The 12,063-nt window shown below is 40.3% G+C and overlaps 1 protein-coding gene across 1 annotated transcript in view; it reads left to right on the top strand.

Annotated features, from left to right (window-relative positions):
- Window positions 1–12,063, top strand: part of F5 (coagulation factor V) — a 66,268-nt gene that overhangs the window by 13,237 nt on the left and 40,968 nt on the right. Inside the window, exon 4 of the mRNA XM_082702640.1 lies at window positions 10,617–10,829. Coding sequence (XP_082558766.1) covers window positions 10,617–10,829 — 213 coding nt within the window. The remainder of the gene's footprint in view (window positions 1–10,616; window positions 10,830–12,063) is intronic.

The raw sequence follows: 12,063 nt of genomic DNA, 5'->3' as shown, positions 1-12,063 counted from the left end.
GCAAGCATTTGGAGACCTATTTTCATCAGTTAGAAGGAAAGGACAGCCTTGGAAAGAATGCTGGCTTCAGAGCCAGAATGACCTGGCTTTAAATTTGGGCAATTTGGGGCAACCTTCTTTACCACTAACCTTTACTTTTACATCTGTGACACGGGCATAGCGATTCCTCCCCTCGAAGGTTATGGCCGGGACCAGACGTAATATGTGTCAAGTTCTGGGCCCATGGTTGATGCATGACGATGTTACCTGTTGTTGGTTATTTCGTGGCTCGTCGTTGTGACAGCATTAAGATTTGTTTTCAGTCGCTTAGATTAAAGGAAGTCCCTGGCCTTGGATAGTCCTCATCATTTTACTTGTACTTGAATGAAATAAAACTCTCTCTTAGAATTGAGATGTCAAAATGAACTAAAATTAAACAGAAAACCTCAGTTATCCAGAGCACAGAGGAATGAATCATTTTGAATTATTATATTTTCCAGATAGTTTGGAATTTACTTCTTAAATGTCTAAGATTTTTTTTAAACACTTTGGATATATGTTACATTTCCCAGACTCTTTAAAACACAAGAGGAGAAGTAAAACTCCAATCTCTTTCTAAGCCATTATTTCTAATCTACCATGAGATTATACAGACACCCACGGATATTAGAATTATGTACAAAGTAGGCAGACTTGAAACAGACTTGAAAATTGTTGTCTATGGTATTGTCTATCGGTAAAGACCCTGAGCTTTCATTCGTGGGTGTTGTTTCTTAATACCTATTTTGGTTGGCCAGAAGTCGTGTTGCCTTTTGAATTCTTGGCTATGCTTTAGTCTCCCATCCAAGTACTAACCAGGCCCAACCCTGCTTAGCTTCTGAGATCAGACGAGATTGGGCGCGTTCAGGGTGGTATGGCCGTAGACTTGGCTATGCTTTAGTTCGTTGATGGTTGGAAATCTGAGTTCTGGCCAGGGAAGACAGTACTCTGAGTGAAAGTCTCATGCTGGCTGTGGATCCATAAATTGGCAGCGCCTGATACAAAAGCAAGGTTGTAGCTCAGTGTCGCACTCGCACCACTCCCCAGGCATGACTGGGAGACACCTCACTAGTACTTAGGGCAAGGACGAGTAACCCATTTGATGGGTTGGACAAATCACGATTTGCAAAAAATGCTCACAAGAACATTTCCTTTAGGCATGTGTTTAATAGGAATATATTCTGAAACCAGGAAATAAAATATATGCAGCTATACCTGATCACTTAAAAACTTTCTATCACTAAGAGCCTAAATTTGAGGCTAAAATTTCAGAAACTAACTTGAACACACGGAACTGTTTCTAATATGCACCGTTGAGCAACTTTTGTTCTTCAGTAAGATTTCTGTAGCTGTTTTGGTCAATTAACTTTAAAAGTTTGCTTCAGAGTGAATCTTAATAGTATTTGTTTATTGCTTTATGTAGTCACTTAAATGTGTGAGTTGCATTATGAGTATTTCATCACAAAATTAGTTTTATAATATTCAGCTGTCTGCTAGTGAGCCAACTCTGAATAGAATTGATAGATAGACAGACAGATAGATGAGATGCATTTTCCATCAGATATTTTTTTTACATTTGGTGTTGCCAAATTCTCCATATGAAAACTTAGTCTTTTGGATTTGTCCAAAACATTCCAATGCTTATGTGGGCAGTGGTGTTTCAGTTTTCATCTGAATATTTTGGCATTTCTTTGAGTATATGATAAATACCAAAACAAACTGTAGTGGCTGATATTATAATTCTCGTAAGTGTCAGAAATGTGAATGCCCCTTCAAGAGAGACTTGCCCTCCCCGTGCCGTTCAATCCATTTCCTTAGAAAACATCGGCATTCTACTTTGCCTGTTAACTAAATTACAGCTTCTTTTTTTTTTTTTAAGATTTTATTTATTTATTTGACAGAGAGAGATCACAAGTAGATGAAGAGGCAGGCAGAGAGAGAGGAGGAAGCAGGCTCCCTGCCAGAGCAGAGAGCCCAATGCGGGACTCGATCCCAGGACCCTGAGATCATGACCTGAGCCGAAGGCAGCGGCTTAACCCACTGAGCCACCCAGGCGCCCCTAAATTATAGCTTCTGAAAGAAGGCTCCTAGTCTTTGAATGTACACTGAAGCACGCCCTACGTTAATTAAATGGAGAGGAAAAGGGTTGTTTAAAAAAAAGAAAAAATGAGTAACAAGGGAGGAGGATCTCAAGAACGAGCAGCCTAGTGGGTAACCGAAGTGGGTCTTTACCTAACTTTACTTTCCCAGAGCTTATAGGTAGCATTTCACATTAAAAAAAAAAATACTGAGAACCTTTTGGCTAATAATTGGTTTATCATGATCAGTAAACAAATTGCAACACTGACTATGGGCAGAGCAGGCAGTGAACAAACTTGAGTAAATATAAAATGAACGGTTACCCTTGGTGTGAAGAATTCATTCTCACACAAAGCTGAACAGGGACTTCTTGTTCTAGCACAGTACTCTGTCCAGTCTGTTTCTCCTCTCTTCAGTTAAGAGCTTCAACTTTTATTTCGATTACAAAGTCAAAGTCAGATTCACCAAAAATGCGTTTCATAAATGCTTCCTTTAAGTAACTGCTTGTATTTCATGCTTCATATTACCTAGGTTGTGAAATCAAAGCTACCACATGCCTCTTTTATTCTAGACTAAATGTAGGATAAAATACTTTGAAGTTAAAAGAATAAAAACACTGATTAAATTATCCCAAGATTACCTCGTAAGTAATAATCCTCACTTAGCGTAATTAGAGAATCTTTCCCCATGTACACATTTGTTCACTATTTCTTTCAAGACGCTCATTATCCACCTTTTAAGTTGTATCGTGAACATAATCAAAACCATTCATTCAACTATTTTATTTTTTAATATTTTATGTATTTATTTGACAGAGAGAGATCACAAGCAGGCAGAGAGGCAGGCAGAGAGAGAGAGGGAAGCAGGCTCACTGCTGAGCAGAGAGCCCGATGCAGGGCTTGATCCCAGGACCCTGAGATCATGACCTGAGCCGAAGGCAGAGGCTCAACCCACTGAGCCACCCAGGTGCCCTGATTCAATTATTTTAAGTTTATCTTGTATGTAACTTCATATTCTTATTCATGTCAAATGAATATGAAATTCTCAATAATTTACTTTGATCAACTAGACAGACACTTAAAAACCATTGTTTGTTCAAATAAAACTGAATATGAAACCCTGATCATTTAAAAATAAATTTGATAGCATTCAACAATCAGTCACATTGCTATATCTAGTATGTGTTAAATCTTTTAGGGTGATTCTTAGATATTGATATTGTTTGGTTCATATTATGATGCACAATGTGTTCTAATTGTGGCTTCTCCACTGAAGTAGCCCTAAAAGAAATCTAGAGGGGAAACCCGTCACAACCAGGACACCAGCATGTACCCTACTGTTAGCTGAGCTGTGAGTCCTTCAGGTCTTACAGACTTCTTTGTATTTGTGTCCGGGAACCTCCCTCAGCCCGGAACATGATCATGGCGATGATGATGATGATTTCTGGACTGAGGAACTGAGAGAGTAGAGCCTACACATTGTTTCCCCTTTGATCTGAAACCTATTAATTTTGCTGGTGATTATGAGCAATCTTATTACCAGTTTTTGCCACTTTTAGAGTAGATAAGTCACCACCTCTAATCTTTCTCACGTGTGTTGACAGAACTCAAGGGCACTTAGATACACCTTATCAGATGTACAGCACAAAGGAGAGAGGTTGTATCAGTTGCAAATTGGCTGAGAAAGAAAATAGTCAGCATACTAAACTGTATTGCGACGGGCCGTCATAGCATTGGTCAGGAGCCAGACATTTTAGATGTGTTTTTAGTCCTTATTACCCATCAAAAATGATCGTATTGTTGCTAGAGAAAACATTATATTGTTACAAACCAGAAAAGGGAGGCTAAAAGAGAGGTTAAAGAAACCCAAATTCACAGAGGCAGCAAGTGTTTCAACCAAGAAATTTCAATTCTGGACTCTCTCACAATCCAGTGAGAGAAAGTATCATTAATTATATAATTTAATAAATATTTAATTAAAAATGTGTATATGATATTTACATCTAACTATATTCATAAATACATGTAATATTCACCAGGGAATGGGTGAACTGCATTTAGGCTGATGTCTGAAGGATGCGCACACATTTATCCAGAGAAAGAGAGGAAGGACTTCAGAAGTTACCTCTTGGCCTACAAAGAATATCACTTTTTGTCCTTCTGAGAGCTTCTGAAGGCAATGGAAAGAAAGCCACTTTCTACTCTAGGAATTTCCTGTGAGGCTTTAACAGCTGGAACAGTAGACACATCATGTCCAGAAACACCATTTTCTAACTTCATGAGGCCAAGAATCAGGAACATTGAATCAGGGCCATTGTGCTTGGTTGGAGTTAGCTCTAGTCAACAACTCGCCATGCCAGGTCCAGTCAGTAGACAAGAGGGCAACTCTCCTTATCAGACCTGTTTGTCCTTTGCTTCTAGAATTATTTTGTAACTTCCCAGAGATAATCCTTCCTATTTGTTAGCAGAGACTCTTCCTTATACACTCTTTTTTTCTTTCCCATTTAGACTGAAATAATATTATTACTCTCAGGAAATTGTTCAAACTTTTAAAATTTCTCAATCCTGGGGGCACCTGGATGGCCCAGTCGTTATGCGGCTGCCTTTGGCTCAGGTCATGGTCCCAGGGTCCTGGGATCGAGCCCCGCATCAGGCTCCCTGCTCAGCAGGAAGCCTGCTTCTCCCTCTTCCACTTCCCCTGCTTGTGTTCCCTCTCTCACTGTGTCTCTCTCTGTCAAATAAATAAATAAAATATTTTTTTTTTAAATTTCTCTACACCTTAATCGTCAGACCCTTTTTTACTTCTTTAAAGATTTTATTAATTTATTTGACAGAGCACAAGCAGGCAGAGTGGCAGGCAGAAGGAGAGCAGGAAGCAGACACCCCACTGAGCAGGGAGCCTGATGCGGGGCTCCATCCTTGGACCCTGGAATCACGACCTGAGTCGACGGTAGCCACTTAAGCCACTGAACCACCCAGGTGCCTCCAGATCCTTTTTTAAATATTCAGATCCTTTTCATCATCTGAGTGAAATTTCAGCCCATAGTCAATTTGGCCATCAATGTCAAGCTATCTTTGAGGGCAAAAATAAGATACAGTGTGATCCCATGTTAAGCTTTTCACTAGCACAAGTGTCACAACACGGATGCCTACAGCATTCAGGAGGGAAGTCAATGAAAAAAATGTGCCCTTTAAGGACTGGGGACCACAGAGTCATTGTCTTATCTAAAGGAGGTAGCCAGGATTCAGGGCAGCAAATTCTATGCAGAAATTTGGTCACAAGAACAGCATTTTAGTGTTGTTCTTGAAGAACAACAGAAGAAAAGACAGCAACTCAGATTCTTATATATTATCTCCATAATGTTAATGTTGGCATGTAATTTGTTGTAATACCGTGCATTCCTGATCACCTATGAGCTAAGACATGATAACCTTGATTCTAGCCCACAGGATCTTAAATCTTAGAAATTCAGCATACATTCGGTGAGCACCTTCTCCATGCCAGGCACTGTGAAAGGTACCAGAGACATTAGCCAGATACAAACCAGCACCTGCCTTTGAGTGGCTCACTTTCTGGTGACAGAAATGTGCATGATGTAAATTGTTATTATTTAGTAGGAGAAAATGAACTAAATCATCCAGTGCCATACATACTTAATTATAAATTATCACAGCTTCTGTAAAAGAAGAAATAGGTAGTACAATTAGAGACCAGGAAAGGGGTAGGCTTGTATTTAAGGTGACATCTAAAGGATGAGCACATATTTACCCAAAAGAAAGACAAAGAGGGAGAACACTCCAAGCCGAGGCAGTGCTATCTGCCAGGACCTGAGGTTGGACGGAACTTGGCTGGTTTGGGGAACTAAAAGGTGGCCCCAGAGAGTGTTACATAGTATCAAGGGGAAAAGTCATACACAATAAGTATGGAGAGAGAAGTGGGGTAGATTACATATGGACTTGTGGTCCATGTTAAAAATTTTGTGAAAGAAGAAGCTGTGGTTAGGATTTTAAACAGGAGTATGGCAAAGTAAGATCCAAAGTCTAAAGGCATCATTCTGTATACAAGTCGGGAAATTGATTGGGAGGGTAGTCTTGCACCAGCATCCCAGTGACCAGTTAATAGGCTAATTCTGGAGTCCAGTTTTATCCTAGGGTTATGGCATTAGAGACACAGGGAAGAGTGTAAACTTGGGATATATATTTTGGAGGTAGTAGGTGGCCTTGAAAGTTTTGCCAAATGAATTAATACAGCTGGATTTGTGTTGAGAAAATAGTAACCAGACTCGGTCTCCTGTCAAGATTTTATGGTCCAGCCATATCTAGTCTTCTTTTCCATATGCCATCAGTGTAATCACCATCAATAAATCGTAGCTTCTAAGAGCATTAAAGTCCGTCTTTGTTTCCTATCTGTAAGGCTGATATTATGACTATCATGTCATTTCAAGTTTGGTTGTATTCATTCCCATTCATATAAAGATGCTCTGTCCTGTGAAGATATGTCATCAGTGAATCTAGATATATCTACTCAACTCTTCTGTCTTATGGCTTCTGTGCTCAGAACCCCATGCAGTACATGGTGCATGTTGCTGCTGTGCCCAAATGCCTCATTGATGATGGAAGCTTGTGCCTTATTCCACACTCCCATCTGGAGAGCCCAAACATGCTGGTGCTATGCAAGCTCACGTGAGTGTGAGTAGACCAGACTCGTCCTGATAATGTGCAGTTAGCTACGACAGTAGCTAATAATCTACAAAATGAAATCATCTGTATAGGAATTCAGCAGCTCAGCTTTGGCTTCTGAAAATGAGGGATTGTATCCATCCTTTTGCTTAACAGTGAGACAGACAGACAGACAAAACATATGAAATAGCAGTTTTCAGACACTGAACAACAGACGATGCAAGGGAATGCTCCAAGGGAGGAGAATAGCAAATGAGGTGGGTCTGTGTGTACCCAGGCTCACTGCATGGAGAGAATTTCCAGGACAGCACGATGAGGGTGAACTCAGGCAGAATTCAATAGTCCTTTAGTTAAAGAAACAGAGTTTAGACTTTTGGTAGGCTGAAGTGGCTGGATTTGCAGGATGGAATCCTCAAGAGGATGGTACAGACAAAGAGAAGGAGTTCTTAAGAATCTACATGGAGGGCTGTCAGGTCTTCAACTCAGTGTTGATCTGCACATGCATGTGAGGAGAGTATTAAAAGTATGGAAAATACCACCAGAAAGAAACAGGCAGAACAGTCCCTGGACCACACACAGAGAAATAGTTTATGTTCCCATCATTAAACAAGAAAAGACCTAACAAGCGGGCACTCAGTAGAGGTAAGTCAACAGAAGGCACAGAAATTGGATAAAATTAGTCCAGACTGCAGACTACTCAGAAGGTGATGAAACTTTAAAAACAAGACTTGAAAGTATCCAATCAATTTCACACCTCTTCACTGTGTGCCAGTGTAACATATTAGTTACAAGAATGCAACAAAATTCAGCAACCAATATGTAAAACTCACAACGCTAATAAAGATTAACAAGCATTAGAAGGAGCAGGAAATGTACTACCCATAGCCAAGAAAAAACTTAATCAATAGAAACAGACCCAGAGATAAATGATAGAACTGGCCGGCAGAGACATTCAAACAGCTATTATGAAGATTCTCCTTATGTTCAGAGCATGATGGGGAGAGAGATGGAAGACATGAGGACACACAAATGGAAAGTCTGCAGATGAATATAATGGCTGCAATGGAGAGTATACCAGATGAGATTATCAGGGGATATTATACATAACAATGGAAACTACCCAGGTGAATCATGAAGATAAGAGAGACTGAACAAAATGAACAAGACATTGGTATTCTATGGGACAATATCCAGCGACGTCACATATGTGTAACTGGAATCCTAGAATGAGGAGAAACAGAAGAAATATTTGAAGACATCAAAGCTGAAATTTTCCAAATGTGATGACAGCTATAAACCTACAAAGGTTTGACAAAACCAAGAAGAAGGAACATGAAGAAAACCCTTACCAAAGCACATCATGATCAAGTTACTAAAGACCTGTGATGAAGAGAAAATGTTAAAAGTTGTCAGAACAAAAAAAAAAAAAAAAAAAAGAAAAGAAAAGAAAAAAGAAAGAAAGAAAAGAAAAGATCCAAAAATGAAAAGAAGAGTGAGGGCAGACAGTGGAAACAATGCAAGCCAGGAGATAATTAGGGATATCTTTAAAGTACTGGTGTGCAGTGGGGGAAGGGCATTTTGTCCCCTTAATATTCTGTAATATTCTGTACCATAAATATCCATTTAAAATGAAGAAAAAAGAAAGACTGTCTCAAGCATAGAAATAAGAAGTAATTTCCCACTTGAAGTCCAGAAAAACACATGAAAGGAAGTCTTAAAAAAAAGAAAAAAAATGATATTAAAAGACTATTTGTATCCACAAGAAGGAATAAAAGGCTTCAGAAATGGGTAAACATAGAGAAAGTTTTTCCTCATTTTTAATCTGTTGAAAAGACAATCATCTAAACTTCAAAGCAAAAATAACAAAATTTATTAGGGGGGTAGTATATATGCAGAAGTAAACTGTATGCATGATGAACAGTAGCACAAAGACCAGGAGAAACGGAAAAATACTATTGCAAGTGTCTTACAAGTGAAATGACATCATATTATTTGAAGGTAGACTCTGATAAGTTAAAGTCATATATTGTAAACCGAAGGCACTAATAAAACAAAGAAAAGCTAATAAAATAATAGTGGAGATAAAAAGAGATACTCGATTAATCTAAAAGAAAGCAAGAAAGAAGAGAAAAAGGAATAAAGACCAGATGGATCAATAGAAAACAAGAGGAAGACGGTCGACTTAAACTCAGCCGTATCAGCGATTATATTATAAGCAAACGGAAAGAACACTGCAACTAAGAGATTGTAAGCCCAGATAAAAAGAATTACCTTACTCTATGCTGAATTTGAGAAATCCACTTTAAAGACAAGGATGGGAAAAGGCAGAAGATGGAAGAAGATACACCACACGAACATGAGTAACACAAGAGGGTATGTGATATATTGTTCGCTTCCATGACCTCAGAGGACAGAGGAAAGGAGTGACAACAGCAGATCGGAAGCTGCTGGCCCAGAGAGCAGGGGAAGGTTCTAGCTGCAGATGGCACAAGGCAACTTCCCAGAGCAAGAAAACTGTCCTGTACCTTCATTGTGAGGGTAGCCATTCCACTCTACACATCCGTCAAAATGCAGCTAGCAGTATACTTAAAACTGGTGGGTTTTATTGTACGTAACTTCAGTAAAGATGACGAAAGGAAGAGGGGGAGGCAGAAAAAGAGAGGAAAGGGGAGAAGAATAGAGAAGAAAAGGGACAGGAAGAGAGAATAGGAGTGAGAAATTAATCATTTGTTTTAAAAAAGCACAATCGCTTCAGTAAGAACGGTTTCCACAAAGCCTTCATCCCATCGTGTTAAACATCTGAGCCCTTTTTTCCAATCCTTTTTGTCTGCTCATGTCTCCACTCTGATGGTCTCCCCTTTGACGTCTAATTTATCAAGCTGTTGTACCAAACAGAAGGTAAATGCATCCCCAAGAGAAGTTCCTGCACCGGCTGATGACCGTGAAGCTCGCCTGAGTAAACGAGGCATGGCTCACACATTTGCTGTCCACGACACTGACCTCTCCCTTCCTGACCTCACTTGCTCCATCTCTAGCCGCACCTTCTTCTTGCTGTTGAAGATCCACCCAAGTCTCTTCTCTCCATCTTCCGCATCTCCGTTCCCTCTCTTCAGTAAGGAAGACCAGCTTCGACATCCTCCTCCTCTCCCACCAGTCAGGACACCAGAGTATATGTGGGACTGTTAACAGCGGGTCTTCAGACACGCAGGGGACGGGAGGAGAACATCTAAACGTCGGATGGTAGACACATTTCATAATCACAGCGGTGACCAGACGGCGTAAGGGAGCTGGGCTCCAAGGCTCTGGGGATCGTCAGGGTGATCACAGGATGGGGGAGGGGTAAAGTGAGGAACTAGGGCTGGGGTTGTCAGAGGTGGGAGAGAAGATATGAAATACAGAAGGAAAACAACATAGAAAAAGCTCTGAGTGTACTCACATCCAATGCTAACAGGCAATTAAATGAAAGAGATCTTGTCAAGCACTATAGAGAAAATAGAAATAAAACCCATTCTCTTAGCTTGAGGTGATTTTCTGGTAACAGTGATTCAACTCTCTGATGATACCTAGATACTAATCATTTAGATACCCTAGAAAATGAACTTTCTAAACCTTACCGAATATACTAGTCGCTTTCTGATTCACTTCAAATCACCATAGACCAAAGCCCTTATAATTGCATAGACATAGAAGTGGGCGTATGCGAATTTTTCCAAATAATGAAGGTTCACTATTGAAAGGCATAGATATCTCTGTAGAGACGTTATGCTCCCCCAGATTTGAGGATGATAAAACGTTGTCCTCAGTGACTGTCCAGGTGTTTCCATGGCTCTTTTTCTCCAGGTGCTTCTTACTCTGACCACACGTTCCCTGTGGAGAAGATGGATGACGCCATAGCTCCGGGCCAGGAATACACGTACGAGTGGAAGATCAGTGAGGACAGCGGACCCACACATGATGACCCTCCGTGCCTTACACACATCTATTACTCCTATGAGAATCTGATACAGGACTTCAACTCTGGGCTGATTGGACCTCTGCTCATTTGTAAGAAAGGTAAGGAAAAAAAGAGAGAGAGAGAGAGGGCAACAACTAAGATTGAAATGGCAAGGTATACTATAGTGAAATGAGAATTGGGAGAATCTTGGAACCTTTCTATAAATCAAAGGGAGAAGCACAGAAACCAGATCCTTGCTCACATTGGTATTTGAGGGTCGGAATATTCCTGTTTCTTCTAATCCTTCCTTTTTCTCAGTCCTGGGAGACTCTCCCAAGTAAATCCCTGTCTGAGAGTATGTTCTGATACCAGGTCCATAAGATCTCTAACATTTACCTCAAGGCCAAGTCTTTTTGAAAGTATACATCCTATATATTGCTGAGAGTACTTGGAAAGAAATTTAACATACGACCCAGCAATCACACTACTGGTATTTACCCTAAAGATACAAATATAGGTATCCAAAGGGGCACGTGCACCCGAATGTTTATAGCAGCAATGTCCACAATAGCCAAACTATGGAAAGAGCCTGGATGTCCATCCACAGATGAATGGATAAAGAAGATGTGGTATATATACACAATGGAATACTATGCAGCCATCAAAAGAAACGAAATCTTGCCATTTGCGACAATGTGGATGGAGCTAGAGGGTATTATGCTGAGCAAAATAAGTGAATCAGAGAAAGAGAATTATATGATCTCACCAATATGAGGAATTTGAGAAACAAGACAGAGGATCATAGAGGAAGGGAGGGAAAAGTGAGACAAGACAAAACCAGCGAGGAAGACAAACCACAAAGACTCTTGATCTCAGGGAACAAACCGAGGGTTGCTGGGGGGTGGCGGGATAGGGATGGGGTGGCTGGGGATGGACAACTGGGGAGGGTCTGTGCTAGGTGAGTGCTGTGACGTGTAAGCCTGACCATTCACAGACCTGTACCCCTGTAGCAAATAGTACACTGTATGTTAATTAAAAACATAAACAACCACAATAAACTACACTGTGGGAAATGATGTGATAGACTCGCCCCCTGTCCATACATACACATACACACATTCCTGATTCATTTACTCACTGCACAAATACACATTGGCATTGCCTGGTATATAAAAATACTGTGGTGGCGCTGAAAAAAATTCAAATTTATAAGAAGCTCTTACTTCATTTTACTTTCATTTACTGCCAGCTGCCTTTCTCAGCTGAGAGAATGGACTAACCTTGACCTCCACAAATTCTTTAACGCCTCATCACACGTACAAGCAAGGTGGCTGTGTGGGACTCGGAGGGTGC

This window comes from Mustela nivalis (assembly GCF_964662115.1).
Source record: "Mustela nivalis genome assembly, chromosome: 16".
Lineage (NCBI taxonomy): Eukaryota > Metazoa > Chordata > Mammalia > Carnivora > Mustelidae > Mustela > Mustela nivalis.
The sequence above is the reverse complement of the archived record's forward strand: the minus strand, read 5'-3'. Positions and strand labels throughout refer to the sequence as shown.